The sequence below is a fragment of the Myotis lucifugus genome, unplaced genomic scaffold, assembly GCF_000147115.1.
Source record: "Myotis lucifugus unplaced genomic scaffold, Myoluc2.0 scaffold_236, whole genome shotgun sequence".
Taxonomy (NCBI): domain Eukaryota; kingdom Metazoa; phylum Chordata; class Mammalia; order Chiroptera; family Vespertilionidae; genus Myotis; species Myotis lucifugus.
In genome coordinates, this window is record NW_005871284.1 from 70,184 (window position 1) to 88,479 (window position 18,296).

General features: G+C 39.4%; 1 protein-coding gene across 1 annotated transcript in view; it reads left to right on the forward strand.

Moving 5' to 3' along the window:
- Positions 1-5,773: 5,773 nt before the first annotated feature.
- Positions 5,774-18,296, forward strand: part of DLG2 (discs large MAGUK scaffold protein 2) — a 1,152,012-nt gene continuing 1,139,489 nt past the window's right edge. The window contains exon 1 of the mRNA XM_023762195.1: positions 5,774-5,875. Coding sequence (XP_023617963.1) covers positions 5,774-5,875 — 102 coding nt within the window. The remainder of the gene's footprint in view (positions 5,876-18,296) is intronic.

Genomic DNA, 18,296 nt, shown 5'->3' on the forward strand with positions numbered 1-18,296 from the left:
AAACCCTCACTGCAGTTGTGTGTTCCTCAGAGGGACATGAGAGGGCTGAGAAAGGGGCTGAGGATTTGGAGGGAGAGTACAATATGTGAAGAAAGGTTAAAGTGTTAGAATTGTTCAGAATAAGGAGATTATACACATTGGGTCGAATAGGTTTATTCTCTCTGATAAACTTTTATTGGAACAAAAATTATGAAATTAACATAGAGCTTCTCCAATTTACTGAGTGTCTAGCATGAACCAGATGAGTAACAGGCATATTGAAATACATTTTCTCATCTAAGCGTTACAGCAATCCTATAGCATTATCACCTTTTTGCAGAACAGGAAATGGTAGTTCAGAGACATTAACTGGGCTGGTCAAATATTCTTATGAATTTAAAGTACATTTAGTAGTACATAATTATATATACTTTTCTACTGTCAGAAAGAGCCTTTATTTCTTGACAATCTTTTTAATTCGTTTGTAAACTCATTGATGGTAGAAATGCATATATTTATATCCCTCTCTACCTTAACATATTTCAGAAGTTCAATGACAAAAATATAGTTTGTGGTACAAGATTATTGATGAATTAATTGCAGAAAAACATCTCTACTTCAAGATTAAGTGAAAATAAGTGGACTTCCATTTGCAGTGAGAAGAAGAAGAAAGGAGTATAAAAGTTGTAATCACACAGCAACCAGTGGCAAAACCTGGTGTGTCTGGTTGGTTCCAAAGCTCTTATGTTTTCAAAATCTAACTTCTTTCTTTATAGGAGTCACAGGGAAGAAATCCCTCATGGAGTTACTAAATAGCAAACCCTATTATGGAAAGCAGGTTAAAAATTGAGATGTGTTAGCTGTAAGTAACAGGCAAAATGGCCTAGTTGTTAAGAATGTGGGTCCTCAAGTCAGATTGCTTGGGTTCAAATTCTAATTCTATCACTCAGCTAAGCAATTATCTGATTGTATTATTGTTTCCACTATTTTCTCCTTCCTGTGAGAGGAGTATTTTTTTTTCTTTCCCACTAACAAGCCTTGGCTAATAAAATGTGAACAGGGAGATGTTTTTAATGTGTGAACAGAAATATTGAGAGCCATTGATCATTTTCCTTCTGCCATGGGCCATCATGTCCCTGATAGAGGCTGCTCTTCTGTTCATGGAACAACATGGACTAGGGCCACAGTCAAGCTATGAAGGGCATCTAACATGAGGAAGAAATAAACCTTTGTGGTTGAAAGCCATCAAGACTTTTGTTAGTTACTTATTTAACTAACTAGTATACATGTTTTGTTAACCTGAGCAAAGTTACTTAATGTTTGTGGTTCAGTTTTCTTTTCCTTTTTTGTAAGATTGAGTAGTTGTGGTGATTAAACAAGTTAATGTAGATAAAGTATTTAAACCAGTGCTGTGCTGGTAAGTGTTTCTCTGAAGAAAAAATATTGATCTGTCATGTTCGCCAATTTATGTTGTGTAAGTACTTCCTTTATGGCTGATTGGAAGCTGCCAGCATGATGTCACTGAATGAAGAGTTTCAAAGAGGTACAAACAACCCCCTATCAAAAGTGGGATCTGACTCCAGCATATGTTGAATATATAACAGTTTACATAGCAAATACTATAGTAGAGCATATCAAATAGTAAACACCACAGAATAGTTTATTTTCTGAAGACAGGTGACTGAATACAATGACTTCTCAAATTGTTAAGATCTTATATTTGAAAGCCCACTCAGAGAACTTCAGCACTGGAACAAACTTAGAGGTGCTTTAGTATACCCATTTCATATTAATAGACAGGTCAGAGAGGCAGAGTAGATGGCTAAAAGTCACATAGTCGGTAGGAAGAAGCACCATGGCTCTACTGTCCAATACACACTTTTCCCTTCCAACACAAACCACCTCTTTTTAAAAATTGCTATGGAAGGGATCTGCAAAAAAAGGAAAAGATGAGTAAATAACTAATGTTTCTTCACTGTTACATTTTCTGATTAGGAATAATAATAACAATAATAAAAAGTTAAACTTAAACACATCATATTTATTGATAATCCTGTGGGGTTATTTTTTTTGTGTGTGATTTTCAGTTCGCTTTGAAGAAAGTTGTCATTAGGAAACATGTTTAGTAGTATGTAGTTGTCATGTATCATTTTTCAAAAGTGATGATTATTAGGAAGAACTGTAAATGTTACCAATCACTGAAATGTCTAATGAAGGGTGGTTATTTTGACTATTAAAATCAGTGCATCCTCTGCTGGCATTCCCTAGTAATATCTCCTTCTCAAAATATTGCGGTATACCCCCATGCAGTATACTCCCAAATTAGTGCTTTCCAGACCAATAATGCAATGTGTTCATATCTTAAGGTAACAGTGATTCATTTTTTTAAACCATAGTGGTTACTGGCTGTAACTATGGAATGCATTGTCATGGAAACCACATTCCCCTTTCCATCCCCCTCCCCTTCAATTCACCCCAGAGCTATTACTGAGAAACAAAAATGAAGAGAAAACATTTTGTCAGATGCATATAAACAGATAACAAATACACACACACACATCCCTGTGTGTGTGCTTGTGTGTGCTTGTGTGTGTGTGTGTGTGTGTGTGTGTGGAGAGAGAGAGCTAAATGAACTCTTATTTATTAAAATTAAACAATAAAATATCAATGAGATTAAATATACACTTTTCTTTATATATATATATATATTTTTTTTCATTTGCCTATCTCAATCTAAACCAGCACAAACTTTAAAATGGGAAATAACTTGAACATAGCAGCCGTTAATGCTGCCCTAGAATAGGAGGTCAGCCTTAGCCTGGGTAATTCATTAGGGAGAGGCTGTGTTAGATATTATTGGAACATCACAATATAGAGCATACAATACTTTTAGGGTGTTTGAAATCCAAATTATAGGCTAATGAATAAGGGAAATATTGTACAACTTTTTTAGAATCCATTCTCCTTTGGAAAAACAGCCATAATTATAGATGCTCTGTAGGTGGAAATGCTCACACAATCACACATTTTATGGTAACATAAAGGGATAAAATGCTAAGGGATATACTTAATCCGTGAATGTGACTAAGATTCCACCGAAGGCATCAGACCAGAGTTCTCCTTAAATGTGATCTGCTATGGTTAAGCCCACACACATTAGACCTCCCCAGCCCCAGCAGTCCCTAGATAGGAACTTGACTGAAGCAATCTTGATTCCTAATTGAGGAACCAACGGGGTGAGGACCCTGGCACTTAGTGTAAGAACCCCAAAGCCTGAGGCATAGCTGCCCTCTTCAGTTAGAACCAGATTTGCCTCAACTCCCTTTAAGAGGTCTTGATGTTGTAGGCAGGACCCATATTCCTCTCAGCAGGGGCAGGGGGGCTGAGGGAAAATGCAGATTCTTTGATATCTTCCTAATCTAAGGAATGAGAATATAGGTTTGGACCATTATTTTAAAACACCCCAGGGAATTCTGATGTTATCAGGTCCAATTTCCATTGACTTGGAACAGGAGGGTGAGGTACTTTGGACATGGGCAAGTGAAAAAATAGTTTATAGGACAATGCATTTGACTGGACAGTTTGCAAGATGTTTTGTTCTTTTGTTCCTCCTGGAACTTTGTAAGCTGCAGAGTATAGTATTATTGGGGCTCTTATAACTTTAGAGTTCAGTCGCCTGGCATTCTGGTGGAAAAGCATCCGAGGCTGTGGTTCTACCAGAGTCTGCTATGGATGTTTAGTGCTATGTTGTTGCTGTATTCCAAGATCTGAGTTCAATGCCCAGGTAGAAAGAGACCTTCGACACTATCACATACGTGCAAATTCGACAAGCCTGGCCCTTCTCAATTAAATCTGGAGACTTTGGAACTAGCTTCTGGAGAAGTGCGTCGCCACCCCTTTGGGGGTCGAATGACCCTTTCACGGGGGTCGCCTAAGACCATCGGAAAACACATATATAATTACATATTGTTTTTGTGATTAATCACTATGCTTTAATTATGTTCAATTTGTAACAATGAAAATACATCCTGCATATCAGATATTTACATTACGATTCATAACAGTAGCAAAATTACAGTTATGAAGTGGCAACGAAAATAATTTTATGGTTGGGGGTCACCACAACATGAGGAACTGTATTAAAGGGTCGTTTAATACAGCATTAGGAAGGTTGAGAACCACTGTGATAGAACCTTATAAGCCTCAGTTTCCTCCTCTAAGAAAACGTGTCCAAATAACTTTTACCTCTCAGGAGAAGATATGAAAGAAGCTATGTATGTAAACCAAGAGCAGCTGCCAGGTACCAATGGGCTCTCCACAGAAATGTGTTGTCTATCATCTCTAGTCTTTATGACAGCTCTGCAGGGGAGGGGTTAATAGCCCCATTTACAGAGAGGCAAACAGAGGCTCAGTCACTGTAACTGACACAAAGCCACCCACTCTCACCACCACCAGAGCAGTCTGATTCTGATCCCTGATGTCTTGCTCTCTTCCACCAACAGTCTGTGGGGCATAGTGCCAGGCACTTAGGTGGCACCCAGGCAGTGCTAGTTTTATCCACTTTCTTGTCTGTACCCTTCCTATCACTTTTTTTTTTAAATTTTTGTCTTCAATAAGCATTTTTGCAGCTGGGCCAGCCACATGCCTAATATTTTTTGGTCTTTTGCAATTTTGACAGCCTCACTTTAAAAAGAAGGAAAAAAAAAAGGAAAGGAAAAAGCCAATAAAGCATCCACCAGTCTTGACATTCATACTTCCGGAACTACAGAAATACTTCTGGGCCTTCTTGGAGCTTAGGAGACATCAATGTGGGGAGGGGGCGGACTCTTCTTTTTGAGTTTTAAAAAAATGTTATATGAGATAGAGCCTTGGTTCTAAGGCTTGAATCTACCCTCCAGGGAGGGAGTAAGCTCTCTGCCCCCAAAGTCAAAGGCCTAGGAGGGCCTCTGGGAAACCATTTCCAGCTCACTTCTACCTTAGGGCCCTTTGCAAGCCATCAACCCGGGCACGCCTTTGCCAGAGGGCCTGGAGGTGGCCCGCAGGCAGCAGGGTTAGGCGGGCCTCCCCCTTCTCAGGCACTGGCTTCAGAGGTCGCCTACGCCAGGCAGCAGCAGGAAAGGGGGCTGGATGTAGTCTGTGGGGCACATCAGCGCTGACAGCCCCAGCGCGCCCACCCCAGGGACTGAGCGCACCAGGGCGGGCTGGGTCAGGCTGGCCAGCGCCACGCTCCCTCCCTCTCCCGGCCCCTCCCTCCCACCCCACTTGCCCGGCCAGCGCTCCCCACGGTGACTCGGGATTGCTGCAAGCCACTGGCTTTTTACCAAATCGGGAGCTGCAGTATTTTTTTTTTCCTTCAGAGAATAATTTCAGCCCCCTTCAGCTCTCATGACAATCTTGTGTGACTGGGGCGAGTAGGCGGGCACATCCTTTTACATGCTAATACTGCCCCACCTCCTTTGAACCCTCCGCTCAGAGAGCCTGGCTTCCTTTTATTTTTACTTATTTATTTAATTATTTAAAATTTTACCTACCCCCCCCCCCCCCAATTCACCATCGTGGGGGGGAAAACCCGTCTTGGTCTGTCCCTCCCCCCCACGCATCATTCCCCAGGGAAGGGAGACCCAGCTTGGTACTTGCCCTCCTCGCGTGGCTTCTACCGGGGCGCTGGGATGGCTGTGCCGGGCGCAGGGGGCAGCGATCCGAGCGGCCGCTTGGTCTAGGCTGTCGCTCCACATGCCTGCGAGCCCCGTGTTCGCGTCCCCCAGCGAGCTGCCACTGCCGCAGCCCGAAAGGAATGTCCCCTGTTGTTAAGGACCCTGACTGTTTTACACCAATGATTTGCCACTGCAAAGTTGCTTGCACCAACAACACTTTGTCGTTGATGTTTGGATGCAAGGTAGGACGAGGTTCATGTCTTTTTAATGCATGCTGCCTCCCGCGGGGGTGCGACCAATTCTTCTGTTGTTTGTTTCTGTGTCTGCCTGTCGGGGGAGCGATCGGCAGAAGCGAACTAAGACTTGCTCTGCTCTCTCTGGGAGCCGGCTGGGTTTGGGGGCCTGGCGAGTACACGGATTTTCTGGCGTCCGATGCTGGGTTGCTAACTCGGTCGTGACAGGACCCTGGTGTGTGAGGTGCAGAGGCTCCGAGAGCTGATACGCTTCGGAAAGGGGGCGCCTTAGGTTGCTCTCCGCTTGGGATCTCATGGCATATTTCAGATTTAGTTAGCGCCTGGGCTTCTGGCGGCTCTTCTGGGCGTCCTGAACTCAGCACAGGTTACCGCCGCCCTGAGCCCTGACCCACGCGACCCGCGGTCAGCCAAGGGGTAGCTTCGGGGTACATGTCCTGGAGATGAAATGGAACGTATCAATTTGCAATTTGTCACTTTAATAGCGGAGGAGCTTATTTTTATTCTAGATAGGAAAAACAAATAGAGCTAAGCTCATGTTGCCCCCAATTGTGTATTTTTCTCTGAGCTTATACAATCTACTTGAAATCAACACTCGGGAATTGTAACAAGAGGTGGCGCAGTTAGTGAAGTTTCTGGTGAATAACTGTCCCACCCCAGATTTTTGTAAAGGTGATTGGTGTTCCCAAGGAAATGAGGTTTGAAGACTTTTGGAGCGGGTTGCCTACCATTCATTGCTCCTGGTCTGAAACTTTCGTAGTGGAGTCAATAATGCAGCTCCTGAAAAAGGTGCGTGGAACTTGGTATGGGAGCAGTCTTAGCCCAGAAATGGTATGAACTCACGTCCCCTTACCCCTACACACACACCTTCATTTCTCTTCATTGTGAAAAGCTGGTGGGATTGTCTGGCCTGTTGGTCTAAAACATTTTGGCTTCTATGGAGACTCTCTAAGGAGAGAGAGCTTTATCTGAAATAACTGAAAATTCACATTCCTAAGTGAATAATCACAGGATTCCCTACTGTACTGAAACTCAGCAGCAGGGACTGGATCGGACAGCTGGCAAGCATGTTAGGCAGTCACGTTAATGAAACATACACGTTCGACTTCATGAAGCGTGCTCATAGGGGGTGTAGGTTTCATGAGAAAATTGTGAGTCAGGATTGTGAGTCTTATACTGACTATGCCTATAGAATCTTCTCTCTTTTCTGAGCCTCAGGTTTTATTCTATAAATTGAGGTGTGTAGATGAGATGATTCTCCTGAGCTCTAACATTCTGCAATGATATCCTTCATAAAGTCATTTAATGGTAAAGTTACTGCCAGAGATTTATGGGATTTTTACTCAATAAGATAAGCTGCACCTTAGTCAGTTAAATATATATATTGATTATGCTGAAGAGTAGCTATACTCCTTTGGAAACCCCTGAAAAGATCTTAGAGTTGTTGAAGGTTTGTGTGCTCACCGCTGTCAGGAAGATGTATGTGAGTGAACACCACCGAAAACTAACTTGTTAGCTCCTCTCTGCACACAACTTGCCACCCTCTTCCCATGATGCTAGCCCCTCACTCTCTTAATTGTATTTACAGCAGCATCTTAGCAATGGCTACTATTTAAAAGTTTATTCCTGTAAACTTACAAGAAGTGCTTTGCAGTGCTAAATGATTATTAATAAAGGTGAGTTATTTGTCAAGGGAAATTAAACACAAGCTAATAATCAAATAAGGTGTTGTTATGGAGATGTTGTTGAATATGCACTCAATCCTTAAAGCTCATTTTCAAAGAGGTTTCTTTTATACTGTTGTTAAGTTTTCCCCTGCTTTTCAGATCATTGAAGGAAATTGGCATAATTACAAGCCCACTTTCTTTTTAAGGCTGGGGAATTACATTAGTTTAACTTTCTTTACATTCTCTTCCTTTTGGTATTCTGGTTTAACAATGTCAGTTTGTGAGATGAACCATGTCAATAGAGTGAAACACCCAAATCATGGGTGTTGGTAGACATTATTCTTTGGAAAATAAATCAGGTCTCTATGAAAATGAAGAATACTTTTAGAGGGTCTATTCCATTTCATTTTGCCAAGCATATAATGGAATTGGTAATTACATCATAGCTATAGTTAATAGTTGGTTTATTATAGACTGGTTGTTATAAGCCTCCCACCTTAGGAACTTAGATATGGAGAGAATAATAGAGCCTTCTCTCTTGTGAAATTCTTCAACACTATCTGACATGTGACAACAGAACATAAATTGTATGTCATATGGGCCTGGATTTCAAAACAAGATGTACTAGTATATATACAGTATACCCTATATAATAAAAGCCTAATATGCTAAGTGTACAGTCGTCCAATTAGCGGTTCAACCAAAGAGTAATATGCTAATGACATGCTAAGGTTGCTCAACTGCTCGCTATGATGTGCTCTGACCACCAGGGGGTAGACACTCTGACCTGTAAGTTAGCTTGCTGATGGGGTCCGGCTCATTGGGACTGAGCAAGAAGGGCCGTACACACCCTGGAGCCTTGCCGTGGTCCCTCCCTGGCTGGCCAACCACCCACATCCCTCCCTGGCCCCAATCATGCACTGGTGGGGTCCCTCAGCCTGGTCTGCACCCTCTTGCAATCTGGGACCCCTCGGGGGATGTCAGAGAGCTGGTTTCAGCCCATTGGCAGAATGACTGGTCGCTATGACATGCACTGACCACCAGGGGGCAGACACTCAACTTAGGAGCTGCCCCCTGATGGTCACTGTGCTCCCACAGGGGGAGCACTGCTCAGCCAGAAGCCAGTCTCATGGCTGGTGAGCACAGCTGCGGTGGCAGGAGGGCACAAGCCTGAGGGACCCCCTCCCCCCAGTACATGAATTTCATGCACTGGGCCTTTAATATATAATATAATAATATATATATGATTTCTCTAAAGTTTCAGCTTCCTCAGGTAGAAGAGCCACAGTAATAACTACTGCATTACATATGTCATTGCAAGACATGCAATTTTAAAAAGTATGTATGCATTTATCAAATGATACTTTTATATTGCTTCAGTTATTTTCATAGTTCCATTAAGGGGGCTCATCACTTCTAGGAGGGACCTCTTTGATTGTTGGGATAGTTCTTTGATAACTTGTTAATCTTTGCAATCTTTGCAATGAGCTTGATCATTATTTTTCTTAAGGTTATTTTTCTCTATGCTAAGTGTTTATGTAAAATGTAGGAAACATTTGATAAAACATTCACAACATAAAATGGATTTATAAAAATTAATGAAAACCTGGTACTATTGTTTCATTAATCAACAAATACCCATCCATTGAGCACCCAATAAATGCCAGACACTGGAGATGTGACAATAAACAGCTCTTATACCCCATGGTCTCAAAGTCAAAAGATGTGGTAGGTGACTCTTAATTATAAGATTGATTTAAGAAAAAATATAAAATAAGGATTTTAGCTGAATCTTTGAGCAATGAAAGTGTAATTTAAACAATTATTTCCAAAAAAACTCATTGAGATATAGCTGTCAATATGGAGCGTCCAAAAAAGTGTTCTTTCCAATAGTATCTAGTAAGTTTGAAACTAAAATTATTAGGACAGATATTTATTTGTCTATCCTGGAAGATATTTAAAATGACAAAGTCTGAAACCATGTTCCTGTGTAGGCCAGACTTTGTCAGTTTCAAAAATACTTAAACTGTTCTTATTATTCCAAAACCTAGTAATGGCTTGCAGGGTGTTGAGTAACTTGAGCTTTCAAGGCAGAAAACCAAAATAATTTTATTTTGTCACTTAGCAATTTCCAGTGGCCCCTTCACCCTCTACCCTTGCTGTCATCCAGTTTAGTTAACTGATGATGATTTATGACTATAAATGTCAAGAGTCTTTCCATGCTAGGCTCTATCCCAGGCACTGTGATGGACATTAGAGATACAAATGTGATTATGACACCATTCTTTTCCTTCAAGAATTATAAGTCTATTGAGGGAGGTAATTCCACTTCATACCTCTCCTTGATCTTAAAAGTCTCATAGGAAAAAAAGATTTTGTTGTTTGAAAAAAAAAATTTCCCCATTATATCAGTCTACTTTTTGCCCCAGACCATATGTCATTACCATAAAATCTTGCTTTGGTAATGGACTTACCATGGAGAAGGGGGACTTCTGACAGGCTTTCCAATCTTGGTTGTGTTTGTGTCATTATTGGAAAACAGATACTTGCTTTACTTTTGCTTCGCTGTTTTCTCCCCCTGCAAAATCTCAACTTCTGAATGTAATCCCATGGCCAAGCCTATGTATTGTGTCTCTTTCTTTATCTTGCCTGTAGCTGCATTACAAAGGTCAGCAGCCCCTGTCAGGCCCCCTCCCTTCACTTTCCTCTTCCCAGCCACCATTTCTGAGGCAAAACAAACAAATAAACACCCCATGGAATATTTGTTATTTCCCCTAATAGTCTAAACGTTTATTTTTTAAAATTAATTTCTCTACAATTATTCTTTTGCTCTTTTTTAACTCAAAAGAATATGTTACTGAAATGGGTTTCATACTTTAGGGAACTCCTCCCACATCCATCAATAGCCATTTGTTAATTTAACATCTCAGCAGAATCAAACAATCAAGTTCCTAGGCTACATTAGGTGCCTTTAATATCCTGCTTGGTGGATTAGGATAGGGAAGAGTTGTTGAAAATGTTGTAGGGTCCTGGAACCTCCCTCCGCCCCCCTCCAGTGAATGCTTAGACATTGCATGAACTGCCTCACACTCAAAGACAAGGATCATCTGGTAGAAAGCGACTTCCCTGTTTTAAGACCCTTGATTATGGGTAGAGTCTCTATGGTGACTCTCCCCAAAGAAAGAAGAGTGAGAATAAGAAAGCGATGAAAATTGAAGAAAATAGAAAAAAGGAGGATGAGTTGGAAAGGTGAAAAGGAAGGGAAAACATAATTTAGCTTGATTAAATATCTATAAAAGCTAGAAACTATTTTAGGTACTTTACAAGTGTTACTTCTTTCAACCTCCATAGTTATCAGGCAAACAGAGAAAGGAGCGGGCAAAGGGGAAGGAAGGATGATAGAAAGATGATGAGATGCCAGGAAAGAGGAAGATGAGCAAAGGGAAGTGGGCTGTGGAATACCAACTTCCGGAGGTGCTATTATAATCCCCCAGCATCAAAGTGCTGGTCAGAACCTCTGTGGTGGACAGCTCCCTGAAACCCCCTGGCCTTCTCCAACTTCTCCCAGGACTCCTCTTCTTGCCTAGAAAGTCTCCCTGGTGAAGTGGTTTTGTTTGCTTATGTGTTTATTTCGTTATACATAACCAATTTTTGTATAAAATAATGGTAGTCACAGAGGATTCATTAAACGATATATCACTATGTATCTTTTTGTCATTGGTAGGACAGTTGTTCTCTAAGGGAATATTTTGAATTTTGCCAATGTTTGACTATTTTGCTGTGTTCTTTGTTTTTATCTTAAAGTTACACATGTTCATTGAAATAAAATTTTAAAATATAAATCAGAAATAGAACAAATTTCAGAAAATATTATTGTCCTAAAAGACTGGAGATTAAAACTGTTAATATTTTACTCTGGTACTATTTTGTTATTGATGATGTTCATAAAATGTATTTTTGATGTAGTTTCAGTCACATTAAGTTCACTTTTAAATGTTTTAAATGTTTTAAGATTATATTAAGATTTGTGTGTATATATATATATATATATTCATATGTTTTTATTGATTTCAGAGAAGGGAGAGAGAGAAGGGAGAGGGAGGGTGAGAAAGAGAGGAAGAGGGAGAGGGAGATAGTAACATCAATTATGAGGGAGTCATTGATTGAGATGCTGACCAAAAATCAAACTGTGACCTCTTGTTTCATAGGTCAATACTAAATCACTTAGCCACACCGTCCAGGCTTGTGTATATATTTTAATAAACATTCTTATTTTTGGATATATTGGTTTTTTTCTTCCAAATTTTTTATTAAAATTCAGTCAAATAAAATATATAACTTGGGGAATAGGTATTTTTTGGGTTTGGCATTATTTTCTTTAGATGGTCTAGAACAAGTAGAATTACTAAGGCATGTCTTTTAAATGTTTTAAGACTCTTGATTATGGGTAATGCTACATTTATTTTAATGATGCCCATATAAATTTGCACTATCACAAGTTACTTCAGATATAATAATATTCTCCAGCTTTAAATAGTTTTCCTCTACTTTCTGGATTTATGAATAACAGGTAATTGATTTGTTTTCCTGTGAATAAGGTTAAAACTCTGTTAGACTTTAAGTTAATATCAGTTTCATGACTATATTGGTGTATCCAAGTTTTAAAATATCTAATATTTTAAAAATCTAGTTGTTCATGTTCAACATGGGTACCTTAAGGTAACAGTTATTTATAGTCAAGACGTAAGTCCTTATCCCAACACATACACACTAACCTGCTACCATGTTCTACATGCTTTACAAATGTCAAGTCACTTAATCATCGCAATAACCTTTAGAGGTGGGTATAATAGTTATCTCCATGTTGGAGATGGGGCAATTGAGGCTTATAGAGTTTAAGTAACCTGTCTATAGTCACATTGCTTTTAAATAGCAGAGCCTAATTAGAGCCCAAACAGTTTATGTCTAAAGCCTACATTCATTTCCAGAATTAACTATAGGGCTCTTTCAAATAGCAACTTCCTATAAGTGCCTTTAAGTTAGGAGTCTATTTGTAAAAATATAATTTTTACACACCTTTCTGGGAATAAATCTGAATTTGAATGTAAGGCACACCTATCAGAGGACTCAGTCTTATTGTAAAGCTGTGGTATTTTTCCTTTGAGAGATGTTTGATGCACCCTTTCCTAAGTATTTATTTTCTTTTTTTCAAATAAAATTATTAAACCATATAGAGAGGAGGTGACTTTCTCAAGAGCACACAGAAAATCACAGGGTCACAGCTAGAACCAGGTCTCCTCATTTCAACTCAGTGTAATTTTTCTATGTCATGATATCTAACTATGGAGCAGAAGTTGAAAATCAAGGTGAGAGAAGAGAAACTAACAAGATTTAGCTGCAAAAAGCAGGAAAAATAACACCTTGCTTACAACTGTTGTAAGGATTAAGTGATGTAACACTTATGAAAACATTTAGCACAATGCCTGGAATGTGGTAAATATCCAGTACATATTTTTGTCTTCCATTTAGTTAAGCCCACTTTGCAAGATGGTGAAAAGTCAGAGATTATTGATAGTCAACTGGACACTTTCCTTCAGTCAGTACATCGGAATTTACGTACTTTAACCTATCAACACATTTTTAAAGTGTGTTTATGCAACAAAAGGCAAAATCTAAAAGATTATGTAATTCACACCAAAAGAAATCCTAGATTAAATCTGACCCAGAAAGAGAAAATGAAAAATGAGCTAATGAGTGAAACAGGTGCTGAGTGTCCCAAAGAAGCAGGTTGCGTAGGCCTTGTGTCCCATTGGAATAAAGTGTTCTTGCCAGTATAAGGTCCTTTTCAAAATTAATATTTAATATAAAACAATTGAGGTGGGGAGCCTAACTGTCAAAAGATAGGGAGGGTTAAATGTTGTACAGTCACTAAAATATGTTTACTAAAGGGAATGTTGGGTCATAGAATCTAGGATCTTGAAGAACCTCAGACTTATTTTATTATATTTTTCATGAAGCCTTTTGTCAGGTACTCATGAATATCCTCATGAAATTCCAAAGTTCATATGGTAAAATTATCCCAAGTCCCTTCTGAATAAAATTACTTAATCATCACAATAACCTTTAGAGTTGGATGCCTATGACATCTAATACTTAATGTTTAAATCTTAATTTTAATATGAATTCTAATTTGTGACTTATTCTATTTTTCCATCTAAAAGGTTAGGTCCTTAGGGTCAGGGACAATATCATATTCATTTCATACAGTGCCTAAAAGATCTAGTAAATAGACCTATGTCTGTCTCATACAAGGCAATCAATACATATTTGTTGAATGGATGAGTGGATTATATAGGTGTTTGTCAATGTTTATTGAGTGAATTAGTGAAAAAATAGTGTGTATTTTGTTACAATTTGTCATTTTCTTTTAGTAGATTGCCTCAAAACTTCTTGTGCTATCAAACTTCCGAGAGCTGAAACAGACTATACGTTATTCAATGTGTTATCCTAGTGTGACAGTTAATTTTATGTATGAACTTGATGGGTTCATCGGGTGCCCAGGCATTTGGCTAAATGTTATTTTGGGTGTGCCATGAGGGTGCTTCTGGGTGAGCTTAACATTTGAATCTCTGGACTTAGTGAAGCAGATTGCTCTCCTTAAAGTGGGCGGGCCTCGTCTAATCAGTGAAAGACCTGAATTGAACAAAAAATCTGAGTAAGGAGGACTCCTTCTGCCTGACTAGTTTGACTTGGGATGTCAATCTTTTCTGGTTTTAAGTCTTTTTAAAAAAATATATTTTATTGATTTTTACAGAGAGGAAGGGAGAGGGATAGAGAGTTAGAAACCTCGATTTAGCTGCCTCCTGCACACTCCCCACTGGGGATGTGCCCCTAACCAAGGTACATGCCCTTGACCGGAATCTAACCTGGAACCCTTCAGTCTGCAGGCCGACGCTCTATCCACTGAGCCAAACTGGTCAGGGCTCTGGTTTTAAGTCTTAAACTGAAACATCAACTCTTCTTGGATCTTGGGCTGGCTGGTCTTCAGAATTCAATTTATATCATCAGCTCTCCTGGTTCTCAGACCTTCAGACATATACTAAAACTACACTGGGGTCCTCTTAGGTCTCAACTTGCTATCTGCAGAGTTTTGGACTCCTCAGGCTCCATAATTACATAAGCTAAATTCTTATAATAAATCTCCTTTTCTCTCTGAAAAATCTTGACTAATACATTTGGTACCTAGGCTGAGATGTCTAGACATGTTATCACTAGTTAATTATTATTGTATAATAAGTTATAGAGGAACTAATAGATTATAAATTCAATCGAATCTTCATGTCATGGGTATCTTGTTGAATGGGATCTTATAGTTTGTTTCCCTAAGAGGTCATGAATTTATTTAATTATAAATCACAGATTATAACTCCATATATAGCATAATATAAATCATTCAATGCTATTTTAATGACTTCCATTTATATTTATATATATGAATGTTCTTGTCAGCCTTATGAACACATTGTATATTGCAGTGATGATTAAGTATTCAATAATAATTTTTCCTATAAAAAAGTAAAGATTGGGTCAAATGGAATAAGAACATGGCCATAAATTATGGCTTCTGGAAACCTCATAAATAATGTAGTATTTTTAAACATTGTGTGTGTGTGTTTGGAATTTCTAATATAAAATATATTATTTGTGGTGGTATTTTATTGCATTATCTTTATTAAAGTTTTTCCCAAGTTTCTGAGGTATTTGGAAATCATTTTATTTGAGAGGTGAGCACATTAAAAACGGTCTTAATCTGCAAAAGGCTGGTCTAATGCATTCTGACTTCCTTAACATCCACATTATAGGTTAAACCACCCAAGGACTAATATAACTGCATTATATATCAAATAATGATAGCATCAAATGATGATTAATGAGATTTACTTTAATAAGGTCTCAAATAACATGGTGGCTCCTACCGTGTGCATTGGCTTGTTAACTAACATTAGGAGATTGAATTTTTCCCTGGAGCCATGTCTTCAGTTATCCTCACTGTCTTTGGCAAAAGTCTCCATTTGTGGAATGATAGGTATACCAGTGAGTTAATCAATTTCTAGCTCTCTCTTGAGCATCTCTATTAGCATCATAGTGGGCACACAACTCATGGGAAGTCAAACACAATAAGATAGAGTCCTTCCCTTGGGATCCTTTCAGTTTGGCTAGCGTGCCAGCACTAAGAAGTACACATGGAAAAATTAGCCAACAGGGCAGGGCAAGCTAACTCTTATTGAGTGCTCACCATGCACAAGGTTCTATTTAAGGACCTTACATGAATGAACTTGCATGCCACTCAAAACGGCTCCATGAAGGGAGCCACTCTATATGGTACCATCTCTTCATATGTACAGCTAATATCAAGTGAGGTTCCTCAAAATAGCTTATATTTTAAAAATAGTCTCATATTCCAATTGATTGGGAAACCCTGCTATAGTCAACGAGAGGACAAAAGAAGCAATGGTTGCTTTAAGTATAGTTAGAGAAGGCTTTTTGGAGGTAATTGAAATTAATCTGGTCTTTTCAAGGTCTTGGACTAGGTCAGAAAGAAAACGGAGTTTGGTTTTGGCCTCAAGTCTACTGTTGATAACTATGATCCAACGCTTCTTTGCTGGTGTTCAAAGGTCATGGTACTAGACATTTAGTGGCATGACATTGAAGCTTCTTTTGGATGGAAGAAGGGAAGGGAGAAAGGAGGAGGTGGAGCAGGAGAGTGTTAGACTACACCTTGGTGAGTCATATGCCTGAATGCACTCTTGAGCAGGCAAACCTAGAAGTAGGAAGCAGGTCCTGAGGGCAGAAGTTGGTATTTAAAGGTGTGGTGACTGGACCACCTCTCTGGGATGTTGGGGAAGCTCTCTCACCTTTCTGAGCTTCAATGTCCTCATCGTAAAACAGAGATAATATAGATTTAGTGGGCTTGTAATACTAACCACATAAGAAAACAATGTCATACTGTGTGGCATATAGTAGCCGTTAAATAGATCTTAGTAGTTTCCTTCCTCTCACTCCCTCAGATACAGTCTCTTCCCATTTCACTTTTGTGTATGTTAGCACGGAATGACATAGCCTAGAAAGAGGCTTTTTCAATGTAAACCTAAGGTTCAGGAGTGGGGGAAACAAAGTTTACTGTGGGAACCAGATGAGGTATTAGCTATATTCAACCCCCCTTTGGTGAATATTCAGTGTGCCATCATTTTGCTAGGAGGATCTTATTTTTAAACCCTAGCATATTATCACTATATCCCATTTTCTCCCCTTTGAAGTAATGCTGGCATAAGTCTCCCACCAAGATTTTATCTCAGAAAGTCTGTGAGAGAATGCTCCCAACCCCCAAAGCACCTCCAGTGAGCATGGATTCAGTCATGTGAGCTGTTAGAGCTGTTACAGGAGCCACTGCTTCCTGGAGGTATTAAGTAGATAACCCTTTTCTAACATCTGCTGCCTGAGAAAAGTCTGTTTTAATATCAGTAAAAAAATAATTTAATAAAGCACATAGCTTTTTTATTTAAAAGGCCAAATGACCACCGGAAAGACATGCTCCTTGGGATTCTGCCGCCTGCCTAATTCCCAAGTAAACCTTTCTCGAGCTCTGTAAAATGAAAATATTTTCGCTCTGTGCTTGAGCCTTGCTAGAGCTATTTCCCAGCAAATTGCTATGGTTGATCTCTCAACCCAGAGGGAAGAAAAAGGTTTTATAATGAAAATGCTGACAGGTTCTTATCTACGGCAGTATTAGTAGGGATGCTATGATCTCATTTATTGTCGAAACCGGATGCCTGTTTTGTCTGAAGGGAGATCAGGCATCCTCCAGAGCTCTGGGGTGTTGAATTTTATCTTGAAAAGTTTGCAAAGAAAAAAATAATAACTGTAGGGAAATAGGAAATGAGGCTGTGCAAACTGCACCTTTGTTCTGGTGAAGTAGACATGGAATTTCAATGAGGTTCTCAGGTGAAGATGGTCAGAGGGTTTAAGAGGCTGGGATGGGGGTTGTGCATTTGCTTGCTGAATGCAGGGCTCAGCTCTTTGTGGAGGTTTTTTCTGACTACTTAGGAAGAAACCTTTAATATTGCTCTTAAATTTAAAAAGAATGGTCATCATTATTCTATGGATGGCATTTTGAAATGAGTTATCTTTTGTCCCTCCACACAATAGCTCTATGAAGTAGATCTTTTATAGGTGAGGACAACTAAAGCACGTTGAGTTTAAAATTCTCTTTGCTAGAGATGTTCAAGTGTCAGGCTCTTTTTCCACGATACTGGGTGATCAAATAACTAGTTGGGGGTTGACAGGACATTTTTAAAAGTCTCTTTCATATTCCTATTTCCTAAATGACCTGATACCTTCCCAAAGTCACAAAGTATGTAGTGATCGTTACTGGGGGTTAAGCTCAGGTTTCTGGGAAAGTCTCTGTTTTCCTTGTTTGTCCCTCCCTGAGCAGTTCCTAGTGACTGACCATGCTTCCAAAGCAATCAACCAAGATATTTCCAGGATCCTGCCAAGAACAGAGGGCAGAAAAGTGATCAAAATGAGTATGTGTTACCCATATTGAATCTTGAAGGGCTGAGGGTGCAGTGTGGGAGCTCAGCAAAGGTGGACCAAATCGAGTAAAATTGCAGCTGTCCACGGAGCATAAACATTTCAGATGGTAAGGGCAGAGTTGAGTTGAATGACTGAGTTATTGGTTGGTCCCC